General features: G+C 35.8%; 1 protein-coding gene across 15 annotated transcripts in view; it reads right to left on the bottom strand.

Moving 5' to 3' along the window:
* Positions 1-26,901, bottom strand: part of DMTF1 (cyclin D binding myb like transcription factor 1) — a 43,870-nt gene that overhangs the window by 1,290 nt on the left and 15,679 nt on the right. For 9 of the 15 annotated variants that reach the window (XM_016945079.4, XM_016945078.4, XM_063814638.1 and 6 more), the window contains 13 exons: positions 23,905-23,999; positions 21,338-21,452; positions 20,320-20,396; positions 15,299-15,456; positions 13,656-13,688; positions 12,660-12,769; positions 10,372-10,600; positions 9,020-9,171; positions 6,703-6,912; positions 4,006-4,088; positions 1,681-1,836; positions 932-1,309; positions 203-347 (listed from right to left, as the gene is read on the bottom strand). In XM_016945079.4, the coding sequence (XP_016800568.3) occupies positions 203-347; positions 932-1,309; positions 1,681-1,836; positions 4,006-4,088; positions 6,703-6,912; positions 9,020-9,171; positions 10,372-10,600; positions 12,660-12,769; positions 13,656-13,688; positions 15,299-15,456; positions 20,320-20,396; positions 21,338-21,452; positions 23,905-23,999 (1,941 nt within the window). Of the gene's footprint in view, positions 1-202; positions 348-931; positions 1,310-1,680; positions 1,837-4,005; positions 4,089-6,702; positions 6,913-9,019; positions 9,172-10,371; positions 10,601-12,659; positions 12,770-13,655; positions 13,689-15,298; positions 15,457-19,667; positions 19,827-20,319; positions 20,397-21,337; positions 21,453-23,904; positions 24,055-26,901 lie in introns of those variants that run through there. The other 6 variants (XM_063814641.1, XM_063814643.1, XM_054687625.2 and 3 more) reach the window with 3 other exon arrangements.

Raw genomic sequence — 26,901 nt, 5'->3', positions numbered from 1 at the left:
CTGTAATGAGTTTCAAGTTAGTCTTAAATGTATATATTTATTCTCTAATCCATGTCAAGAATTTAAGGTATTCTACGACAGTGTAGAACTCAACAGGACTAGTAGCTTACTGGATCAAGAAAGACTGAAACAAGTTAATTAAATGTCTGATTTTTTCCATCTAAAATTTATCAGGCACATAGTAAGTATTATATTACAGTACCTGTTAGTGTTGTCAAAGGCAAGACAGATTCAGTATCTATAACATCAGATGCCTGGATAAAGCCATGTGGTGAAGGAACGATAAGTATTGTTTCATCATCAATTGTTTGATCAACTTGTTCTTCTATAGTGGGAGACTCTAAAGCCTAAATAACATTAGAAAAAAAATATTGACTCATATTCCTTACTAGTCTTCCTTAAAATCCCATGTATAGGTATGTATAGGTTAGACTTAAACATAACCCATTTAAAAATCAGAATATAAAATAAAAAGTTAAGGTCTCACAGGGACAAAAGATGACCTCACAATCTAACATACTTTTAACAAAAGGAACTCATAAGGACTAGGTCAGTTATAGGTCAGCTGAATATAACAGAAGAAACAATGCTGTTACAGTGTAGGATGATGTTCCTAGGCTGAACCACAAAGATTACTAACCACTCTCAGGAAAATGCTTCCATGGGTTCTAACAAACATTTCTCAATGTATTGTAGGTAAAGAGGAAAAAGTTTTAGTGAGGAACTGTGGTAAGATAGAACATGGTTTTCTTATTCTTCCTGACTGCCACAGGATCACTGCCTGCCCATTTCTGCCAGCGACAACACTTTGTGAGGTGTGAGGTTAGGGGTTTGAGCTTAATTTCATGAGTCTTCAGAAAAAAGTTTCCCAAACTGCAGGTTTGAGGCTCAAGGCAAGAATCCATTCAGTTGTTCTTAAAGTACAACTTACCTCAGTAACATAAGCACTGGCTAAATCAGAGGGTGATTCCTCTTGTTTAAGGTCGGTGTCAGAGATTTCTTCTTCTGTTCTGACCATAACACTATTCATCAGTTCTGTGCTATTTTGGTCACTGAATTTGGATACATGAGCATCATTAAATGATGGCTCCACAGTCATCTTAGGGTGATGAATTTCATCTGGGAAAGTGTCTGCTTCTAGGGCGTCTGGAGGCTCAGGAAAATCAGATGACTGAATATCACTATCGACTGTCAGTTCTGCTTGGGATATGGAAGAAGTGATGTCCTCTGTGGCAACAGTCTGAATGATGACTCTTGGTGTGTGACACTGCACTGTAACATTATCACTTGTGTTCAACAAATGTTCTGGCTATAAAACATTAAAGAACCTGTTAAAGTTGTAAATCAAATGACATTTATGGGGGTACCTCACTGTCTCCCCCCACATCTCTTACCTCTCAAACTGTAAATACTTTTATCACTATTTTTCTAGAACCCTTGTCCTTTACTTGCTAGGGCCTTTGTTCTTCTAATGTCCCTATTCTAATGTATAGCCATCTTACATAAAGAGAAGGGATGAAACATACACTCCAGTGAAGGCAGAGTGATGGTGTGTAACACTGTGCCTGGAACAGCAGCAGTAGGAAGAACTGTTTAGATAACTACCTTCTATTTTGGTCCTTATCAACTAATCCTGGTCTATAACAGGTACTCAAAAATCAAGTAATTTATGTAACATACGGATAAAGCATGAACAATAATCTGTTCAGGAGAAGCAGGAGCAGCAGCTGTCAGGGTTACTGTGGGACTAGCAGTCAGAGTTAGGGGAAGGCCTTGGCTTGAGCTTGTTTGAAGTAGGTAGGTGCCTGGAGTGCCAGTGGGCTGTAGATGGAAAGACTAAAGGAAAAAGGAAAAGATAGTTTAACAATGATTAAGTCTACTTTTATACACAAAAACGGACTGAGTTTAGTTTACTAGACACAAATGTACTTACCCATTGTGAAGGTGCGAACAAGTAATACAATGTAGGGCATAATCGTCTCAAGTCATTACCTAGCCTGAAGGTTTAAGAGGCTGCTCTTTGCTCCTGTGTATTTCTATGGTCTGGTCTCAGCTATTTGTTTCAGGGCACCAAGACAGTTGTATGAGCCACTGTTTCCAGTGCAGTAACCCACAACGCCCAATCACCCCTCTTTTTCCTTCTTTGTAGCACGTAAAAACTGGCAGGCCCCCAGTTTTAAAAAAAAAAGGCACAACAGCAGTGTTTACTTGAACACTTTTTCACGGTATAATTTTGGGAAATTTTTTACAGAAAGGGACAGGGTACAGAAATAGTAATTAGCAATGTTCTGCTGAAGGAGAAAGATGTTTATCTGAAAAAGCTGGTTAACTATTAAATAACACATTTTCTTTTGAATTTTTAAAGGAAGTATAATAAAATTGACCAATAAACTTTTCACGACCATAAGCTTCTATATAAAAAATTTGATTTAGGTTTATCTTAATATTCTAAAAAAGTATTTACACTCTAAAATAGGTCTGGGATTTAAAATCATGTAGCCTGTTTTTCAGTCTTGTGTACTTAGCTAAAACAACTCTCCTGGGTACTAAATCCCCAAATATAGGTTTCCTTATTGCTAAAGTGGAGACAGTAACTACTTCTCATGGAAAGTGTTTGGGATTAGAAATGATTATGAAAGTGCCTGGAACTCTGTGAGGACTCAATTTCTTTTCCTTTCCATAAAGGTTAAATCATTTTCCTAAAGGTAGCATATATTAATCACAAATGTGAGGCTTTATTTTAAATACTTTATATGTACACGTATATATTATATGTGTTTTATTTAATATACTTAACATTTAATTTTCACAATTTTTTGAAGCTGGAGTACTATTATTATCCTGTTAATAAATTAAGGGAAAGCCTAAATATTGTGACCCCATAAGTAAAAACCTGAACACATACCTCAAATATATAGGTGTGTACATATATTGTTTACCAGGGGAATGGGCTTAAAAAAGTAAAAGTTTTCTACCTGTGTCAAATGGTTGTCTTATACATCCCCATTTCAAAGACCACTGGATTAGGAGACTGACTTAGGTTAAGTAAGCTGCCAGTAAAAAGTTCCAAAGGTGGCCATCCTCTTGGGATTTGGCTGGGGAGAGGATGAATAAAGTCTTGCACTAATAACTCTGTGTTCTTCATGGTAAATTAAATCTTGATTTAATAAAATTTTTATTTTCTTAAGGAAATATGAATTATAGGTTTACTTGTTTTAGAAAGGGCATTCAGTCATGCTCCACTTTCAACCTACACTTCAGCTGCAGGAAACCACTGATCTACTTTTTGTCTACAAATTTGCCTATTTTGGACATTTCAAATAAATGGGAGCCAAGTACTATGTGATATTTTGTGTTGTCTGGTTTCTTTCACTTAGCCTATTTTTCAAGGTTCATCAATGTTGTACCATGTTTCAGTATTTCATTGCTGAGTAATATTTGCATGGCAATAGCACATTTTATCCATTTTTCTGTTGCTAGACATTTTGGTTGTTTAATGCCATGAACATTCATGTACAAGTTTTTATTGGACAGATATTTTCATTTCTCTTAGGTGGATCCTTTGGTAACTGTGCTTAACCTCTTCAGGAGCCACAACACATTTCCAAAGCAGCTAAACCACTTAGCACTGGGACTTTTACATTTTGTATCCCCAGTGGCTAGTACAGTGTTTACTGAATGAATGTTGTTAAATTGCTCATGATTAGTTTGTCCACAAACTTTCTCAAATAACCAATATGAACTTTTTGGTTATAAATTATAACTCAGTACAAATCCACAGTATGTATATACTCATTAGCACTGTCATTTTCATATAGATAACATTTTGGTTTATATACAGATGAGAGAAAAGCTGATTAAAATTATAAAAGTGGAAGTCTGATTTAGTCTACCATTCATTTGGCCTCAGACTTTTATGAATCATAAGCAAATGAAACACAAAAGTGATACCAACTGATCTTTCTCATGCATAAAAATGGCCAATATATATGAAGCGTTACTCACGGGAAGAATCTCAAATGTCTGTAGTGTTCCACTGTTTAGTGTTATTGTTTCTGAGTCAACGGTAGCAGGAGAGTCTGCTGAAGCTGTGGTAAGAATAAGGACAACAATAAATGTTTTGTAAATTTAAGTTTCTCTAGTGTACTCAATTATCATAAAGGCAATTTAATATTGAATAATTTGCCTGGAGACCTGAAGTCATTTACATTTCTTAGATAAGGAATCTAATGAATTTGTCTTGCATGACATATAGTGCGGGGGTGGGCTAACTATGGCCCACAAATCCAGCCCATTGCCAGTTTTTGTAAATAAAGTTTATTGGAACACAGCCACACCTACTGGTTTATATATTTTCTGTGGTTACTTTAGCACTACAACAGAGTTGAGTACCTGTGACAGACACCAGAAGGCCCATAAGCCTAAAATATTTACTATATCTGTTCCTTTATAGAAAAGGTTTGCTAACCCTTGGTATACATGATTAAATGTTTCTAACGGTAGGAAGTAAAGAGGAACACACTAAGACCAACCTGCAAAAAGACAGGAACTTGGTAAAAACTAGTTTTCTTGTACATATGGGTAAGCAGTATGGATGTCTGGACTGGTAGTCCAAAAATACTAGGTTTTAATCACTTCCTAGCAGTATAAAACCTGGGTAAATAACTTACTTTATAAACTAACGTTCAGATATTTTTTTTTTACCTGTCCTGCCTACCTCATACAGCTGTGAGGATCAAAAGTGCTTGTAAACACAAATAAATGTTAAGAGAGCATTATTTCCGAAGACCACATTTGGGGACTGAATAAAGATCAGACAGTATAATGTCTTTACATGTGTGTCAACTGAGGATCAGACTTTATCAACGTCTGCTCAAGGTTAAATAGAACATGCTAGAAATGTCATCTTTTTTGGCGCTTGCAGTCATACCTATAGGTAAATTATGTGAAATATGATTTGGAACTTTTACTGTGTAATGTTTATTATACTTTATTAAATTCTGACTACAATTCTCAGCTATTTAAAAGGAATCTAATGCCCTTACCAAGAGAAATGCACTTGATTTGTATTATTCATCTTACTGTTTGATGGATCCATAAGATCACAGCTATAATAATTTGAAGTGATTCCAGATAAAACTAAATCAAGGTTAGCAAACTACTGTCAGGGACAAATGTAGCTTAAGGCCAATATGGTTTTTACATTTTCAAAGGGTTGTTTAAAAGCTAAACAAAGACTATCCCTCAGAAACCTATGTGGCCTGCAAACCCTAAAATATTTACTATCTGGCTCATTACATAAAGAAATTTGCTGATCCCTGTTCCCTAACCTAAAAAACGAAAAGAGATTTTAGTTAGAATGCTACAGGTAATAGGTGGATTGTAGAACACTTAACTATATTCATTTTTCTTGCTGTAAGAGGGAAAATTCTAAATACTATTTAAAATGATGCTATCAATATTAAGGTATCATTTATAAAATGTTTGTCTTCCCAATGGGTACTGTCAACTCAATAGCCAAGAAAAACTAACATGCCCAATCAATTTATAACCAATAGCAACTCTCATATTTACTTGGACTAGTAATTTCAGTTGCTTTGCAATCCTCAGACTGTAACAAAAACGAAAAGAAATCCTTCATTGTTGATTACACTGGTAGAAAGATAACCAAATTCAGATTAGGATTTTAAGAATAAGAGGTATGGTTAGTTTAAATGTCTCTAAAGTAACTCTGACAGTCAATGTACATGGATATATGGTGTTAAACACCAATATGTGGTTCTGCGATTCTCAACCAGGGAATCATAATGGTATATTTGGAAACATGCAGGGTGTTTCTGTTTCTCATAATGACTGGCATGTACTACTAATATTCTGTGGGCAAGATCAAAGGACACTGAATATCCTGCAATGTAAAGGACAGTCTGCAAAAACCTGTCGCTCAAAATGCCAATAATCACCTGGTTGAGACTAACATAGTGATTGGAATACTCTTGGGTTATCTTTTCAAATGCAGGTAGCATATGTAGACCAAAAACAAGGAAGAATATGGTTCTGAGAATTTCATCCTCATTCCTTTTTTTGTCACTATAATTCAAGACTGACGGGAAGGGATAAAGATCAATTTGACTTATACCTAAAGAAAAAAAAAGTTCTCACTCTAACAATGGCTGGGTTCCCATAATCTCATTAAGCATAAAACTGTCCAAACACAGTTCCCAATAGGAAACTGGCCCTTTACTCCCTGAAGAAAATCATTCTTAACCTTGCCAAAACTCATTTCTTTACCAAACGACCTCAAATCAATCCCCAATTGATATGTCTTCTAGTGAAATTACTACACGACATACCAGTTGGTGAATTCTATTTCTTTGCTTGATTGACTGCTTTTTAGGTAGTTTTCTATCATTCATTCTAATTTCTATTTTTAATAATTTCTATTAAGTCATTAATTACAAAATCTAGAAATTAAGATGGTTTCAAATGGTTTATAATGGTTGGGCAACTGCTTATACATCCTTCCTGTCACACATTCATTCTGTGTGCAAATATTAACTGAACTAAACAAAATATCTTAGATGTCCTTCAGTTCACCGACTTGGGTAAATTTCTATTAACATTCTAGAAAACCAAAAGACATCAGAGCCATTAACCAAATCATACAGATCAAACAGCAAGGAATCTTGAAGATCAAACACTTACAAACATGGGTGATCTGGACTGGAATCTGCAATGCTGCCATGGGGCTAGAAGAGATGGCTGTATTATCTTCCAAGCGGGCAACTCTTATCTGAACATGCTGCACACTGGAATTGGTATTACTGTTTGGAACTCCAGATCCTGATTTATTCTCCAAAAGCGTTGGGTTGTTTTTTTGGTTCTCATGTAACTGTTTAAGACCTTTTATTAAGACTGAAGGGAGATGGGTAGACAAAAAGAACATTGATTCTCCGACAGACCACCATCTAAGCAGCAAGGGAGGTGGGGGGAGGTAAGGAGGGAAAGTATTTGGAATAAATAACTGCATACTGGATGTGAGAGCTTATAAAAATAAGATATTTTAAAAAACAACATATCCTGAGATTTTTATAAACATTGTAACAAATTTTAATTCTTAATATTGTTATTCTTGCCATCTAAGATTTATAGTGTTAAAAAAAGGTAGACATTACAAAGAACATGGAAACAGGACATTTTCTATTCTAGGGTGTCTTGATAGAATTATTATTTAGGAAGAATACTGGCAATGCTAAACAGCTTATTTTCATTTTTTAAACGAATAGTGTATGTTTTCTCCGCCAGGGCTGAAGGGCCCTTGACTGTTGGTCTAGAGGTAGCAACTTATCTTTTCCAAACAGTAATATGGTATTCTTGCACAGGGAAGCCAATTCTAGACTTTGCTTTGCTTTATTCGTAAAATACGCTTATCCTCTCTAACTGGATTTTTTAATTTAATTTTATTTTTAGACAAGGTCTTGCTCTGTTGCTCAGGCTGGAGTGGCATGATCATAGCTCACTGCAGCCTCGAACCCCTGGACTCAAGCCATCCTCCTGCCTCAGGCTCTTGCTCCCCAATAGCTGGGACTACAAGCACATGCTCACCATGCCTGGCTAATTGGTTTTTATTTTTTCTGTAGTAATGGGGTCTTGCTATGTTGCCCAGGCTGGTCTCAAACTCCTAGCGTCAAGTGATCCTCCTGCCTTGGCCTCCCACAGTACTGGATTATAGGCATAAGCCACCACACCTGGCCTATACCTGGGTATTTTAAAAAACCACATTTTCATCAAGGCAAAGTTCCTCAGCATTAAATTTTCCTTTGGAACAATGGAAGTTAAGAGTGCTATAATAAGGGGAATAAATTTAGTAACCTAAATTAAACAGACTGTACAACTCAGTTTAATACCTAAATGCAAAACAGGCAACAAAAAGTATGCTTCACTTTAAGCAAACCCAACTTAAGATCTCTAGATTTATATAATTAATAAAATTAGAAAATTACAGAGCCTTTGTTCTACAAAATTATCACAGAATTTCTCTAACACACCTAGCTAAGATATTTGAAATTATACAACTCACAAAAGTTGACTTAAACTTAGGTTTTCAGAAGTACATCTTTGTACAAAATAAAAATATAGTCATCAATCACTTAAGGATGGGGATATGTTCTGAGAAATGAGCCATCAGGTGATTCTGTCATGGGATCATCACAGTGTACTTACACAAACCTAGATGGTACAGCCTACTACACACGTAGGCTAGATGATCTATATAGTCTATTGCTCCTAGGCTACAAACCCTTACACAGCATGTTACTGTACCAAATACTGTAGGCAACTGTAACACAATGGTAAATATTTGTGTATCTAAACAGAAAAAAAGTAAAAATACAGTATTTTAATACTGTGAGACCAATACTATGTATGACATCTGTTGTTGACTGAAAGGTTATGAGTGGCCAGCTATGCTGGCTCATGCAGGTAATCCCAGCACATTGGGAAGCCAAGCTGGGAAGATCACTTGAGCCCAGGAGTTGGAGACCAACCTGGGTAACATGGCAAGACCTCATCTCTACGAAAAAAAATAGCTGGACATGGTGTGTGCCTGTAGTCCGAGCTATTCAGGAGACTGAGGTGGGAGAATCACTTGAGCCGACAGGTTTAAGGTTACAGTGAGCTATGATCACACCACTGCATGTCGGCCTGGACAACCAAGCTAGACCCTGTCTCTAAAAACATAAAAATTAAATCGTTATGTGGCATGATTTTATTTCCTCCTGATAGTTTACGTAGAAGAACAAGAATAAGTGTGTACATTTTCATTTTAGGGGCTTTAGGAATTACAAACAGTATTAACTCTTCTCTGGGGAAGAAAACAATTACTGAGAGAAACAGGGAAGTTGTGTAAGTAGAAATCTGCTATGATATCTCTAGCTGGGGCAAAGAACTTCTAACCTCTCACTCCTAAGGAGTAAATATGGTAAGAAAAGGGGAGGAGCTTAAAAAGTAAGTAATACATTACCAGGGAACGAAACATCCTTATGGTTTGCAATTTGCCTTTTGATGGTCCACCATTTACTTCGTAGCCATTGTGGTGAACGGACACTACTCCATCCCTCAGCTAACAGATCCCAGTTAATGTCGTTTTCATCAGCTACATCAAGTTCTGCTATCCTACAGTTACAAAATAAGCATCGTTAGACATTAAATTAATTTCTCTATAAGAACCCCTCCTCTGCCTACAGGTAATTGCACTGGCAAATAAAGGGAATGGCAGGTTATGCCAATGAGATGCTATTGTTAAGTTACACGGGAAAGGATTCCAGGAGTGCAGATCTGCTTTCAGAGCTAACAGCTAAGAAATACCAACAGCAACCACTTTTAATTAAAGGTACAACCAATGGGCTAAACTACAAATGGTTAGAGCCAGATGAGGCACTGTGAAGGGAAAGGAGTATGCTAAAGGTTAGAATAAGAACAGATTTAGTTGTATATATGCAATGTTTCATAGTGTGGCATTTACTAAGTCATTTATTTCCTGGATCTGAGCGTTTCCATTGTTAAGCAAAAATATTTAGAAATGAGCTATTTATAAAGATTAGTTGAAAAAAAAAATCCAAAACAAAATAACACAAAAGCAATAGCTGCAATCAAAAAACAACACAATAGTACAACAAAATTTGAGGTTTAAAAAAATCTGTTTGTTTTCTAGCTTGTTGTGACGATTTGATTTTTGGTAGGGAGTAGCCATGGTGACAGTCTCTATTACTTCAGGGTCTTAAATAATTTCTTGCTAGTATTTTTGCCCATTTTAGTTAATAAATCTTAATGGTTAAACCAGCTACTTAAAAAAATAAGCTGGGATTATGATATCTTAAAGCTTTTTCGAATTTGTATGAAATGGATGTGTTTGATTTGGTCTACTTTGGAGGTGTGGAGGTAACTACAGACTGGGCCCCCTTCTTGGCAATCTTAGCACAGTAGCCAAGGATTGAAGGGCATGGAGACTGAACAGCCCTCTTATCCTAAACGTGTTCCCCCTAGGCTAGGACTGAGGCACATTGGTGGGACAGTGGAAAAGCTACACTGCCGCTGCCTGTGCCATACCTGTTCTGTGGATATACAGAGGACTTCAGTCTCCACGCCTTCAATCTGGTACTTTGCATGAGCACTAAACCCACTAAAAAAAAAAAGGAACAAACACAACACAAAAAAAGAGCTCAATATGAAGTACTTAAGATCTTAAACAGTAGTGCTCTATGGAAAGGATACTTTTCAGACACTAGGCATCTAGGAAAACCAAAAGAGGAAAGTCTATCAAGACATCCACAGAAATTAAGTGGCTTTTGTCATTACAAGATTCAGGACACAAACCTGAGGATGAGATTGATTTCATCTTCCTTGGTCCATTCAGTACCCCCACTCTGTTTCCAATTCAGGTAGTTGAGCCATTTAGAACGACATTGCTTTTCTGAGCGGGTACCCACTCGTTCAGCCACAGCTGCCCAAGACACACCCTGTGTGACTATGTCACCTGGCTCAGTGCTTGTCAACTCATGAACCACTTCTGCAAGTCTCTTTTCTTCTTCTTCTGTCCACTTCCCTGAAAGAAGGAAATCATCCAGACTACCACTGCTAACTTCTTTTACAAATCTGATTCAGCCCTGTATTTACAAGGACTGATAGGAAGTAAGCAATAGTACTAAGAGTTTGTTTCTGAATGACCCTCTGGTGGAAAACCATATATACCCACTAAGACAGTTTCATTTTACTAGCCCAGTAAGGGTCTCAGTAGAAAAGAAAATAAAGAATCCTAATGGAAAGCACTGACCAATTATGAAAAGAAAAACCACCCAAAACATAACTACAAAGAAGAATGTATTCTCAAGTTACACTAAGTCCTTTATAAACAGTGAAGTGGGAAGAGCTTCATCAATGGCTGACAGACAAGAAATGGCATGCTTTTTTTCTTACTGTCACCTAAGATTCCCTGCTCTGCAAAAGTAAGTTCAAGAGGCCATTACTTATAGGAATGAATGATGAGGGACAAGGGAAATTACACCAATGGGCTCAACCTATTTTAGTAAAAACTAGGTTTCTACCATCTTGTTTCCCCACTATCCCAACTCCAAGCTACTGTGATGAAATATTAGTAAAGTCTGATACAAGTATTTACTTTTATTCCTGTGTTTTCTCAACCCATAAACCCACTAATAGATAACCCCAAATGTTCCTCTCTGTCTTTTTCTTATGGAGCTAGAGCAGAAAAACAGAAAGGGAAAAAAGCCATTTTTTTTCATCTTCTTTACCTCTGTTTCCATTTTGTTATTACTAGCTAAAAACCTCTAGAAAATTTCAAAAAGACTGTGCTTGCTTTGGGATTCCATTCATCTAGCAAATGTTTATTGAATTTTCATTATATGCCAAGCACAATTATGAATACTGTGGATGGATTCAAGACAAAGTCCTATTCTCCTATTCTAGCATGGTGTGAAAGGATGGGACTACTTTGAGACTGTGCTGTTTCATGGCATGGCCTCATCAGCAGCTGTATGTCACAACATGAGAAGGAAGCAGGCAGATCAATCAATCCCTCAGGCTGGCAATCAGGAAATGCCACTGTGTCCTTCCAAATTATGTTACCAAAAGGGGTTCTGTACTCACAGCATCTTACATGAAACTCTGAGATCCTATCCTAAATCTAAAGCTTACAGCCCTGCTTCTTTCATTAAGCTAGCCATGTCACAGAATGACAAAGTTGGTAGAACTTATGTTCTCATTGCCCTGCAGGTAACAGTGATAGTGCAGTAGTTAAGCAGGAAAGAATTCTGATTTCATTTTTAGAGCAGGGGGTTAAGGTCAAAATGTATATGCCCTGGAAGCTAAAGCTAAACTTCAGAAATTTTTTTTTTTAATTGAAACAGTGGGCATGGATTGTGGATCCTTCAGAGAACATTATGGCTAAAAGGGCACTATGAGACCACCTACTCTAATCTCTTTACTTTACAGAGGGAAGTGAGGCTCAGAAAGGTTAAATGACAGTTAATAGCAGAGCCTAAATACGTTGTTGGTCGCAAAGATTAGGTTTAACAGTATGATCAGGACATCTGCATGCATTAAGAGGCATTTGTGGTCTTGCCAGGGGACTGAAACACCAATCATAAATTTTTTCTATGGAAAAATATACTTTGAGTTTAAAATAAGCAAAATATGTACAAATCTTTGGAACACAGCTTCTTCCTAATTTGGGACTTACCTGTGACTAAAGTTTTTCATAAACACTCACTGATTAGCTGTTGCTAATGTAAATTCAAAGTTAGATGGGCCTAAATTAAAATTACTTGCTGCATGTATGTCTTCAAAATACTTTCTCAACTGGGGAAGTATTGAAATTGTTACAAAACTGAAACATGTTAGATCTGAATCATCTTGACACTAAGGTGATGTTGTGTCCCTGAAGACAATGTTACCTTATACAAAAACAAAGTAAAAGATTAGTTTGATATATCTAATAAGCTCAAGGAAAAGGAAGACTAGAAAATAAAGTCTGAACTAAGGTGAATGATCTAAATCACTCCCCAAGAGCAAAGAAAAGGCAGTATCCTAAGGGGCAGGAGGCTTAAGTGGTGACAAGAAAACGCTACCAGTAGTAGTCACAGTACCTGTGTTGCAAGTATCCTTCATCAGTCGGCACCGATCTTTGACAGAAGATGCACTTCTTCCTAGCGCCGCCCCTATTGTTGCCCAGTCATTGCCATGCTTTATCCGGAGCCTAAAACAAGAGTCTGCCAATCAGCATTTGGTTCAATTGTTTTCTCCCTTTTAATTTCATCATTTATTCTTCATTCTTCTTCTTCCCATTTGACTGGTTTGGAAGTTGTGGGCAGCAATACTTTGAGAGCCAAAGTTTGAAAGTGTGGCCTTTTTTTGGGGTCCACAGTTGTCTGTGGGTGAAAAAAAAACAGGCAGCAATTGCCTTTTTCCTGGGTCAGAGAAGAAATAAGTAACTTGGATATGTGTTCAAAAAAGACCAATTTCCCCTCAGGTTACTGACACAATCTCCCAGGCAAGCCCCAGACTTTCCCTTTTGAGCATATACCCAACAAACTCTTCTTTAGACATCTAAAGTTTCACAGGTCTTTATCATTATGAACAGAATCTACCTTCAAATTTTTTCATGATCCATACAATTCATTAAACCATACTTTAAGGTCTAACTCAATAAAGCAAAATTCTACTTTCTGAGATTCAATAGCCTTTGCAAGGTTGAGTCAGCCCAGATATTCACTGAAACATTTGCCAAGTCACCATTCTAAACCGAGCCATGTAGCACAACCCTGGTTTTGATCCTGGTATATAAATGCCCCAAATTTAGTCTTCAGGCTACCAAAAATGGCCCCTTAATCTTTTCTGGAACCCCTATTAGTGGTCTGAGGAAGCATCTGGTGAATGGCATCAGGAGACCAGATTATACATTATGAAAATGGTTATTTTGTGCAAGTAATGGATTTGATGCGATCTTTTTAAGGCCGATCATGCTTAATAGCACAATTCAATTATACCAGTCTGCCAAAAACCTCTTGAAATTTTCAAAGTAAAACTTTTAAGGACGTAAGACATAAAAAATTAGAATTAATGAAAAAAACTTTAAAACTTACTCCTTGAGCTTCTCAATTTCTTCAGGTGTATATCTAGAAATTCAGAGAAATTTTTAAAAAATCAATTAAAACAATGAATGCTAAAAACCTCAATAAAAATCAGAATTTCATTTAGGGAGCTGAATGTTAAGTCACTTAGCATATAATACTTTTAAAGTAACCCATTTTAAAGTGGATTAATAAAAGTTGAGAATAGGCAGGGTGCGGCTCACGCCTATAATCCCAGCACTTTGGGAGGCCAAGGCAGGCGGATCACTTGAGGCAAGGAGTTCGAGACCAGCCTGGCCAACATGGCAAAACACCCCGTCTCTACCAAAAACAGAAAAATTAGCTGGTGGCAGGCGCCTGTAATCCCAGCTACTAGAGTGGCTGAGGCAGGAGAAGAGCTTGAACTCACGAGGCAGAGGTTGCAGTGAGCCAAGATCATGCCACTGTACTCCAGCCTGGGCAACACAGACTCTGTCTCAAAAAAAAAAAAAAAAAAAAAAAAGTTGAAAATAAATGCTTCTATTTTTATTTTTTTTTAAACAGTAAATATTTTTAGTTATAATAAAGGTAAGGATTGTATAATTTTCTCTAGAAAAAGAATCAACATTTAAAACATACATTTGCTCCTATGCTGTCTAACAGTTCCTTTATTTCAAACTTAGATTTTGGCACTCTCAAATCATAACTACTCCAAAAAAACTTATGGGTGACATTGTAAACTAGAGCTAAAAAGAAAATCTACAGAAAATTCCCTCAAAGCACTGAACAAATTAAGGTTATCTTCATTTCCTTTACCCAGGTATGGACATCTGACATACTCTTGCTCTTTATTACAGTAGGCAAGTACTCAATACAGCCTATGTAATGTTCTTTTTAAAAATGTCCATTTAATAATTATGAAAGGCTGCTCACTTTGTAACCATTTGTAATGCATGGAAAGTTTATGAATTGCTAACAAGTCATTTATGCTCCATTTAAAATTTTTTCTCTTTTTCCACTGTCACAAAAACATAATTTAATCCTCTTCAGCTTTCAAATGTACTTTCATTAGCAGGCTGCTGAAGAGCTAGAGAAAGAGCTCCAACATTAGCTCGGCAGTATCTAATATGCCATACTACTGCCACCTAAAATTTCCAAAGAGAAATTAAAAATATGTCAGTAACGGTATATAATCATTGCATTTGAAGAATCTTAATGATGCCTTCCCATAAATGCTATCTAAAACAGAAATCCATACATTGTTTTCAGAAATGTAGTTCTTTTCCATTCTGGATTTAAAAAAAGGCCACTGACCTAGGAATGCTATATTCTAAAAATAAATAGGAAAAATGTTACCAATAAATTTCAAGTTATTTTCACACTTCTTAAATCTTTAATCAGTACTGTATTTTTTATGTTACTTTACTACAAAGCACACTTTGACATATTAAGTAAGCCAAGTCTTAAATCTAACCTATATAAAGTGAATTAGATCCTAATTTCTAAAAGAGGCTTTAATAATAAGGTTTCACCATATTCACAACATGGACCTGGAGGATAAAAATATTAACAACAATTAATACCTTGACCATATTTCTATTGTTTAAAAAAATGGACAGTTCCTCAAATATTTCCCCTAATTACATGAAAACATGCAGCATTACAAGTTCTCATACTTTCCCACATGGTTTCTGTCATCATACATGCGAAGCACTCTTCTATAAACTGCAAACAAAGGCCGGTTCAGACCCCATGCTATAGTCCTGTAGAAATCTTTTCTTTCGTCTTTTGACATCTCAAAGATGATTTCTGTAGCATCTTTTATTCCGCGTGCCTAAATGGGTTACATTTCTTTGATTTAGGGATTTCTGATAAAATGCATATGGATATACTATGCTTTTAAAATTTGTTTTAATGTTAAAGGTCATCAACGGCATTTAGAAAAATAATATATCACTAATTCATTAATAAATCAAATATAAACTTTTAAGATGTTGCAAGAGATACAAAAGTGACACTTAAATGTTCCAAGAATAAACTATCAAATTCAATAAATTGAATTTCCATCAACTCTTTTAAAATTATAAAAAGTTAAAAATAGATCTAAAGAAAGCAGAAGGAAGAAAATCACAAGAGCAAAATCAATGGAATCCAGAATCAAAGCACAGAAAGGATAAACTAATCTAGAAATTGGTTCTTTGAAAACATCCATTAAGATTAATAAAACTTGAAATGATTAAAGTTCTGCCAAAATTTTAAAAAAAGACACAAACCGTACTAGAAATGGAAAAATGAGGCCTAAATAGAGATGCTGCAGAGATTAGACCATTAACAGAAATGAACAATTTTATGGTAATAAATTTAAATGTTGGTAAAATGAATCAATTCCTAGAAGACATCAAACATCAACTTACCAAAACTGACTCTGGAAGAGACAGAAAATCAAATAGGCACAGACCATCAAGAAAATCTAATCAGTTATTAAATAATCTTCTCACAATAAAAACACTAGGCCCACATGACATAGATGACATTATAGGTAAATCCTACCAAATAGACACATAATCCTGTTCTTAAACTATCAAAAGTTAAAAAAAAAAAAAAAAAGTGGGTACATTTCTTTGCTTATTTTATCAGGCTAGCATAACCCTAATAGTGAAACCAGAGAAGGACAGTTTCAGAAAAGAATTTTCAGGTCAAACGCATTCACTAACATAGATATCCTAATAATATTTTAGCATATTGAACCCAGCAATGTATAAAAACATTAGTATGTCCACGTAGAAAAGTGAGTTTATCCCAGGAATACAAGTTTGTGTTAATTTCAGGGAAATTATTAATGTAATTAATCACATCAGCAGATTTATGGAAAAAATGTAAAATCTCAACAGATGTGGGAAAAACATTCATAAAATTCAATATTCATATTAGTCTTATCAAATTAGGATTCACTGATAATCAGATTTTTAAAAAAACCAAAATTATAAAGAATAGAAAAGATGAATCACTTGTGATATATATGTAGAAACCCAAAAATCTATGAAAAAAATATGTTACTTTAAAAAAGAACTAATTTTAGCAAGGTTGCTAGATACAAAACCAAAATTATTTGCGTTTCTACACAGTTTACATAACATTTTAAAAAGTTCCCACACAGCGTCAAAATTAAGAGCATCAGAACTTAGGCAAGTTATCAATGTCCTTTATGGAGGAAAATATAAAACTTGATACTGAAGAGGAACTAAATGAAGTTATACCATGTTCTTAAACAGGAAGATGACATACTGTGAAGATATTAATTCCCCCCAAGTTGATGTACAAATTCAATGCTATCCAATAAAAACTCCATTTGAGTGTTTCACTCTCTGTAAGCTGATTCTAAATTTATAACAAAAGAGCAAAGGGCCAAGAACAGCCAAGATATTTATGAAGAGGCTTGCCCCATCAGATATTGGGATTTCTGAAGACAGCGCTGTACTGGTGCAAGTATCAACAAACAGAACCTAAAAACAAGTTAGAAAACCTAGAAACAAATTTGTGGCAGCTTGATTTAGAACAGAATGGACACTGTAAATTAGGAATTAGACATCTATACAGAAAGAGATACAACTGAAATTATATCTCACACCTACAGCAATGAAATGCAGAATTATAAAACTTTTACAAGATAATGTGAGAATGTCTTCATGCCCTTGAGGCGGGGAATGATTTCTTAAACAAGCAAGCATGCATGCAAAACAAACAAACAAAAAAGGTGATACATTTGATATTGCAGTTAAAAATCTTTTCTCATCAAATGACACCTAAAGAGGAGGAAAAGACAGGCCACTAAATTGGGACAAGGTATCTGTAATACAAATGACCAATAAACCATTAGTACCCAGCATACATTAAGAAAGTCTAAGTTAAACAAAAGTTAACTCCACAGAAAAACTGGTGAAAGACACAAACAGGAATTTCAAAGAAGAAACACAAATAGCCAATAAGCATATCAAAATGTTATCAGAGAAATAAATTAAAACCATAATTAACACCCACTAGATTGGTACAAATGAATAACAAAAAACTAAAAAGAACCCAAATGACCATTAACTGTGAAATGGGTAACTTGCACATTTGCACAATGAAATACACCTAAATAAATGGGTAAGGATATTAAAATAATACTGAGTTACAGAATATCCAGAGAATGAATCTATTTATATAAATTTCAAAAACAGGTGAAATCACAGTGTATGCATTTTATACACTTTTGAATGTATGAAACTTCACAGCAAAAAATTTCTATATTTTAGAATGGTTTCTAAAATTCTTTCTTATGCAATTCCAATTTTGCCAATGATTAAACCTAAATATTTACTGAGCTACTACATGCAAGCACACTGTATTGCAGGATGACCACAGAGTGAGATGAAAGATTCTCCTGCCTCCACACTCCTTGCCCTTTTTCTTGCTTATAGACGTTACTTGCATTTATCCTTTTAACCCAAATATGAAACATATGACACCCAATTAATTCGAATTCTCTGAAGTTTAAAACCAGCTCTACAGAAGTCTTAGAAGAGCACCACATAATAAAAGCTATGGTCAAAAACCAAAATTGAACAAATCATCTTTTTCCAAAATAATCTTTTGGACATTTCCTATTTCTGCCAATCTGATCATCATTCTCCCAATCACCTAAAATAAAAACTCTTAAGTTGCTCTAACTCCTTTCCCTTCTTTCCCAACATTCAGTTCAGGCATCCTTGCAGATACTTGGTTATCTGCCCTTTCCCTACCAATTCTATTTCTACCACTGTAGTTTAAGTCCTTTGCCACAATCAGTTGGTCTACTGAAACAGTCCTCTAAAAGGTCTCAAATCCTACTCACACTCCTGCCCATTAATCACTAACTTGGAAGGGTCCTTGAGATCATCTACTTCAATCCCCTAGACAAGAAACCAGCTTAATTCTCAAAGTTCAGTGTTCCTTAGCACTGATTACTGCTTTATCTAAACTAATAGCATTTTCCAGGTTTAACTAAAGCATATGTGACTAGAGGACAACTGAAATACACTTCTGGATTCATTTTCAATGGCCACTGTATTTCTGTTTCTCTTAAAACAACAAACATGGTGGAAGGATCTCATTTATTAGTGAAGAATTAGAGTTTTAAAATTCTGTATTTCAAAGAGCTTAGGTTGGGAAAGTTGCAGTTAAAATTAAACTTAAAAATGTGGACCTTCTAGACAGCACTGCGTTTCTACATTAGTGTAGAGTGGAAAAGAGTAAGTAGTCAATATATCAAACGATAGGAGAATGGTTAAACACTGTACACCATCCTTCCTCAAATGATGCTAATGATCTACATTTTAGACATAACACTATTTGAATCTAACTCCATTACAGAGATGGCCAGCAAGTCTCTAGAAAGATTTCCTTGAGAATACAGATTTACCCCACCAATTTCTTACTCAACTAAACTACTAGCTTTTCTTAAGCCCTTTAATGCTTCTCATCTCTTATAGGATAAAGTTCAAATTCTTTGGCATAGACTTCGGAGCCCAGTTTTCCAGAGGCTATTTATCTTAGTTCAAGGTAAAGGGGTTAATTTAATGTGTGTTGGTTTTGATCTTTGATTTCTTGCTGCTTCGGCATGTATTCAGGCAGTTCCCTCAAGTTCTACTCTAGCCCAAGTTCTATCCTTTAAGACAGCTCAAATCCTTTCTCTACCAAAATTTTCCATAACTGCTCTAAAAACTCTTCTTTCTGTAATCTTGTACAGAATTCACATGTATCATTCACATGATACCAGGCTTTCTAACACTCTTCACCTGTTTCCAGTCTGCCCAAATGGATCACTGACTTCAAAAGCAAACACTGTTAAAGCAATCCATGCCTTAACACAATCTAAAGCCTTAAAAATACTGTGTTCAAAAGACATTTAATGAAGAGTACTAAGCTAACAAGAAATAAACCTGAATAAGAAAATAAACTAAATTTTTGATTTTTTTAAAAGGTAAGGACTACTATGACATCAAAAATTCATTCAAAGATGCATACCTTAGGCCGGGCGCGGTGACTCATGCCTGTAATACCAACACTTTGGGAGGCCGAGATGGGTGGATCACCTGAGGTCAGCAGTTTGTGGCCAGCCTGGCCAACATGGTGAAACCCCGTCTCTACTAAAAATATAAAAATTAGCCGGGCGTGGTGGTGCATGCCTGTAATCCCAGCTACTCAGGAGGCTGAGGCAGGAGAATATAGCTGGAGCCCAAGAGACGGAGGTTGCAGTGAGCTGAGACTGTGCCACTGTACTCCAGCCTGGGCAACAGAGCAAGACTGTCTCAAAAAAAAAAACGAAAACAAAACAAAACAAAACAAAGATGCATACCTTAAGCTTTAAACAAAATAAATTAAACTCTATAGGCTTCTTGAAAAGATAAGGCTTTAAAATGTTGAGAGGCTACTAAGATTTTATCTAAACTTTAGGGTGGTAACTAAAGCAGTAAAGCTATTTTAAACTGAGAATTCAAAATATTATTGTACTATAATAATGTATTTTAGAATTATTCAGCTACATGTTAGCCATTACAAAAATCCATTACAAAAATAAGTAAAAAGCTCCTAATAAGTGCACACAACATGCTGTGTTGATATTTTTGCAACTGGCAATAAACAAATTGGTGAAACATAAAAATATGCCATAAGATACCTTAAGATAGCGTTCAATATTGTTCATCAAAATATCAATTTCTTCCTTGGACCACATCCCCTGCTTCCATTTATGTCCTTTAAAAGAAAACAAGTAATGTTATAAAAAATGTTACTCCTTGAAAGAAATAAAACACCAAAGATTTCCTTTGTGATTAAATTATATTTGGGGATGAAATTTAGCTAATTTCATTTCTCATTCCTCTGAAATCTGAAAGGTCTCTAGGTAAACTTGCTTTTGTAACTTCTGGTTTTTATGCTAGAATACATTTATTTGACCCTACTAAAAAAAGACAATGGTAATTAAAAGATTTAAAAAAATATTACCTCTCTTAGCCTTTCAACAATATAGAACAGCTAAAAAGAAACTTATAAAAATAAAAAAAGCCAAACATGCTCAAAACTTTTTGAAAAATTTCTCCAGTGAAAATTTTATGGGCAAAAAGAACACATACAAAAAACTCTAGGGCAAGGTAAATATTGAATATCAAGTGAATAATGTATTCTTAATAAGTATTTACTATACAGTGGTTGAAAATTATTTACGTTTTTCTGCTTCCTTTCTGTACTTCAGAGTGGCACAGACACAACCCTCACTTTTTTGTAGCACCTTCCCCAGCTATGCTTGAGCATAGCCAACACTGTAAACACTATGTTACCTTGAGCCTCTAAGCTGCTTATCAGACCAGTTAGTAGACCCTTGAAAAGGCTTGACTTCCTACTCTCATAAGCAATAACTATATTGTCTTAAATGCCACCACTATGCATTTGTTCAAAAATTAACAAGACAAAATTTACTTCAAATCAGGAGAGAAATAATTAATTACTGAAAAACAAATGGTGGTTTCATAACCTTAATTCAAAGTCATCTGGGGCCAAATTTAATTCAGTTAGAAAAGCTCAATTACTCTAACTGCTCAATCCCAGTGATGAAGGTCCAACTCAGAATCCTGACGACTATAAGCCCTTTCTATCTCCATTTTTTTTCACTGGGCACTAAAATTCACAGTGTATCTTACCTTTATTAGTCAGAGAATCCTTATCTTCTTTAGTTGTAAACCATGCTTGGCTAACTGCTGAAACTTCCTCGTTACCCAAGGGAGATATTTCATCTAGTTGCTCATTCTGCAAAATCTTGAAAAGGTAAAAGTAAAACAAAACAAAACAAAACAAAACAAAACAAAAAAATGGCAGCTTGATTTAATGCCCAACCGGATTCATCTTTGTAATGCTAAGCATTATAAAACTTAAATATAGTCATATGGAATTCACTTGTTTTAGATATAGTAAAAATATATCCAATTTACAAAAAAATATTTCTTGCTGTTTTTATTATGGCAGTATGAAAACAAAATTATATGCATTAACACAATATGACCTTCATTTAAGCAAGTAAATGTACTATTGGCTTCAGTTTTATATAAAATGGGCCAAGAGTCCATTAAGTATTTAAATCAACATAGAATATTCAGGGAAATTGAAATATTTACACATGTAAATGAGCTCAATATACAATATACAGTTATTATCTGTTCTAGATAGGAAAATGGAAGTCCTAGGGTTGGGTGTTATGATTTGTTAATGCCCTCAGAGATAAGCTTGCTGCCTAAATCATCAATAATGTCATCTCTTAACTTAAAATATTAACAGGCACAATCATAAGTCATTATTGCAAAATCACTGTCCGCTTATTGTTTTCTGACAACTTTGCTTTAGCCAACCTCTAGAGCCTTATTAATGCACCTTTCTCTCAAAGAACTATATGGTACTACTTATTCTTAATGCAGCTAAGTCTTCTGTGCAACCACCACTAGCTGTATTTTCAGTTACAAGCATATCTAATCTAACAAACCCTGTAGGGGAAAAAAGCTGCCTTCGGCAGAGTTGACCCTGGCCTAAAGAGAACCGTAATGTAAATGAGGAAGACCTGGCAACAGTGCTACCGTATGAGGTATTAGCCTATCATAAGCAGAATAAGGGAAGAGTCACGTATTTAGTGACCACTCAACCCAATTCAGTCTCTGGGCTAAAAAAGACTAAGCAATGTCACCGGCTGAAGGTAAATCCTAAGAAGGACTGGACTACTACTTCCTGAATAAACAGAAACTGAACTTCTAATATAAAGAGAAATTGAAACCCATCTCTCTTGGAAAGAGATAAGTTGTCCTCATCTCTCTTGGAAAGAGGTAAGCTGTCAGTGGACAACCAAGGTACAATTAGGAGAAAAGCCACATTTCTATTGTTGCCTATTACTTTACTTTTATATCTGGTGGTAATACATATAGTGTGTTTATGAAAGTGTTTTTGAATCCATGGGCAAAAAGCTGGAAATCACTGGAACAAGTGTGAATAAGTTTTATAGCCCTCTATTTATGTGTCATACTTTTTGATTTTTGAAATCAAGAGGGACCTGTATAAAGCTAAGAATTGAGACAGACTATATGTGTCTAAGGCTTCTTATATTCTGAAGATCACAATTTTTATAAGATTTGATCCTAGAGTTATACATCAGTAAAGAGTGTAACAGAGAGCTATCAAAAGACCTTGATACATACAATACTCACTTTTAAGAACTATAATGTAGAAAATATTCTTAAATTATCTTCTCTTAATCAGTTGGATATGAGAATCAAATCACCATTTCCCAAAGTATGTCTATATAGCAGAGCCCATTCCATGAACCTTAGGAATAAGTCTGTTATGCTGATTAACCACTATTTGGGGGCAAACATTTAATGCCTTAGGGCTCAAATTTTCCCTCAAATGAGCAAATAATTCTTAAGCAGTAGCAGTAGTATTCAACACTGTCAATAAAATGAGTTTAGTGAGTACAACAGCAGGAAACTCAGGTACCTTGAAGGGTACCTATCTATATATGATATATAAATATTAATCAGTCTTAGAGTATTTTACCCCCATTTTTCACTACTTTATGCATCTATTAAGTTGACTCAGCTTTATTTAGTATGCTGTTGCTTTTAAAATGAAGCTTTTATGAGTTGGTTGCAGGATTTCATGCCTATAATGTATATATAAGGCTTAGAAATTAAAATATTCAGCCCACTGAAGACCTCTTGCAACCACAAAGTACTATATACATAGGGACTTATAATAGTTTCTAATTGTTTTTCAAGCTAGTCTCATCACTGGAAGGAGACACAGTACATTAACTACCAAACTATGTCAAAATAGCTGCACCTGGTTCACAGCAAAGACACAGTAAGAAACAGACTATTTCTGAGGGGGTTTTTAACTATGCTGACTTTCAGTTCACATCTTGTCCATTTTGTGTCTAAAGTCAATCTTATTAAACAAATACTAGAAATTATTATGAAAAGTTTTTTGTTCACTAAAGTGGTGATAACAAACCAAGAGGCTAAATATTAAATTATAACTCATTAACTCTTTGGCAGTAATCAAAACAAAAAAACTTTGTAATTTGTTTCATAATAAGGGCTAAACCTGGGCACAGTAGCATGTGCCAGTAGTCCTCGCTACTTGGGAGGCTGAGGTTTCTCATCATTTTATTAGCTAAGCAATGTGTAAAGGATCATCCTCCTGAGGCCAGTTAAAAGATTTACTATACCTGTATCTGTGTCACAGTCCCCTCAGTAACCTCATCATCTGCTACTTCTGTGGTCGCAGTCATGGTCACCTCAAAGCTCTGATCATTTTCTGAAACTTCAAGAAAAGGAACCATTCATCTCCAGAATAATAACGGCAAGTTCTAATTATTCTAAAAATATCCATGGGAAAAAAAACATGATCATCTAATTTCCTAACACACTCCTTGTTAATACATCTTCACATATATACATTCATTTGCTTAATAATACTTAATGTGCACCTAATTCATAGTAGATATTGCTGTGGGTGCTGGGGATATAGCAGTGAGCAAGGGAAACAAAAATCCTTTCTTCATGGAGCCTGTATTCTAGTGGGGAAAGACACAAAATGGACAAGATACTACGTTGGATGGTGATTAGTAGTGAGAAAAAACCTAACAGGAAAGGGAATGTGTTGGGGTGGAGGACAGTATTTGAAATTTTATATAGGAGGCTAGGAAAAGTGACCAAGACTTGGAACAAGTGAGGATGGAAGCTAGTTTTACAGGTATCTCAAGGAAGAGCATTTCAAGGAGAGCCAAGTGCAAAGGCTCTGAGACAGGTCATGCTTGGAGTGTTCACGAGAATAGCAAGGAGGCCAGTGTAGCTAAAGCAGACTAAACAAGAACAGTAGGAGATTGTGTAGGCCCTTGTAAGCCAAAAGGTTTTGGTTTTAACTCTTAGGTGGGAAACGACTGGAAGATTTTGAATAGAGGAATAATATAATCTTTTATTTTAAGAGGCTCACTCTGGCTGCTATAAGAAAAACAGTCTGAAGGGCAAATGCAAAAAAGATAGGTCAGTGGCTTGGACTAGGGTGAAGGCAAGTGAGAGTGGCTGGTAGTTCAAATTGTGAATGTATTTTGGATGGCAGAGCCACTATGATTTGTAGACAAAGAAGAGATGGAAGAGACTGAAGAGCCAAGGATAACGTTAAATTTTTTTTAAAAAAATCAAAACTACTGGAAGAATACACCTGCTACTAATTAGTAGGAGAAGATTGTAAAAGAAGCAAATGTAAGGATTCAGGAAGTTACAGAACCTCTGCTTTAAATACATTCGTTTGAGACAACTGCTAAATATTTAGAGAATGAGAAGTCTGGTCTGGAATATATCTGGTAGTTAACACCAGATAGTATTTAAAACCTTGAGCTGAGATCACCTAAAAAGTGAGTAAAGAAAACAAAGAAGCAGTCTAAGGACTTAGTCCTGTGGTGCTCCACATTTAGAGGTTCTGGTGACATGGAAAAGTCAGCAGTGGAGACTAAGAAGAAATGGACAGAAAAATAGAAAACCAGAGGAATGTTTTCTACAGGCCAAGTGAAAACGTTTCAGGGAGGAGGGAGTAATAAATATTGTCAAAAGTTGCCAACAGATCAAGTAACGCAAACACTAAAAAGGTGACCATTGACTTTGGCAACAAGAAGGTCTTTGGAGAGCTGGGAAAAACAGTTTAGTTAAGGGGTGAAAGCTTGACTGGAGTAAGTTTAAGGAAAAATGAGGAAAGGAAATGAAGGCAAATATAGGCAATTTTCAAGGTATTCTGCTCTAAAGACAAGGAGGAAAATTGAGTAAGAACCAAAAGTGAGCTAAAGGAACTTTTTATTTATTTTTTTGACAGGATCTTGTTCTGTTGCCCAGGCCAGAGTGCTGTGGCACACTCACAGCTTACTGCAGCCTCAACCTCCCAGGCGCAAGCAATTCTCCCACCTCAGCCTCCCTAGCAGCTGAGATTACAGGCGTGCACCACCACACCCAGCTAATTTTTGTATTCTTTGTAAAGACAGAGTTTTGCCTTGTTGCCCAGGCTGGTCTCAAACCCCTGGGCTCAAGCAAACTGCCCGCCTCTGCCCCACAAAGTGCTGGGATTATAGGCATGAGCCACCACGCCTGACCAGGGACTTTTTATTTTAAAGAAAAGTAACAGTATGTTTGTGATACTGTGGGAATGACTCAGTAGAAGAAAAACTGGTGATACAGAAGAAACAAAATAATTACTGGAACAATGTCCTTGAGTAGGTAAAGGGGAAGAAATTAAGTAAATGGAAGGGTAGGCCTAAGATAGGACAACAAACATATGGATGGACATAGATGCAGGTAGGTATGTATTTGTGGTAGTGGGAATTTGTAGAAATTATTTTCTGGTTACTTCCATTTTCTTTGTGAAGAGGGAATAGGGTTATCAGCTCAGAGTAAAAAGGTGGAAAAGGTATTTGCAAGTTTCAGGACAAATGAAAGAGTCATCTCAGAGTGGGAAAAAGAACACTAGAGAGCTGTTGTTACTGGTGGGCAGCATTATGAGCCCACTTCAGGTTAATGATCAGGAATTAGAGTGAGAATAGTCAGCCTGCTTGTGCCATTTTTCTCTAATACTTTTCAATTAGCTGCACTGGTACAGACATAAACAGGCAAAGATAGATTTAGACAGTTATGAGTTCACCAAATAAGTGAGAGAAAAAAAAGGACTTGGTGAATGCAAGACAGTGATTATAATGATTAACCATAAAAGTAAAACAGGGTAAAAAGGAAAGAAAGGATACAAGTAGAGAAGGAACAATGAAAACGTAACAGGATCAATGGGGCCCAGTGAGGCAAAAGACTACAGAGTTAGAGTCCTACAGGAAGTGAGCTGGAAAGACAGAAGTAGCGGTAGGAAAACAGAAATTCTGAAATAGATCACAAATGGACTCCAGTAATAGGTAAGAGTGGTAAAGGGAGTAATAAATGGAGAACAAAAGGAATAAGAGGCTAAGGTACTGAAAGAATCATCTAGATGAATACTGTAATCACTATATAGTTACAACTATAAATAGGGAATGGGATAAATGTAGTGGCAGATGACTACAAAAAGAAGTGGTGAGTTAGAATGATTAATATGAGAGTTAGGCTGATGCTGTGAGGATTTTTACAATCTAGACAGATAAACTTTATCAGTCTTATTGCTAAACATTAGGCTTCAGTGTGTCTTCCAGATGTGA

This window comes from Pan troglodytes, chromosome 6 (genome assembly GCF_028858775.2).
Source record: "Pan troglodytes isolate AG18354 chromosome 6, NHGRI_mPanTro3-v2.0_pri, whole genome shotgun sequence".
Classification (NCBI taxonomy): domain Eukaryota; kingdom Metazoa; phylum Chordata; class Mammalia; order Primates; family Hominidae; genus Pan; species Pan troglodytes.
The sequence above is the reverse complement of the archived record's forward strand: the minus strand, read 5'-3'. Positions and strand labels throughout refer to the sequence as shown.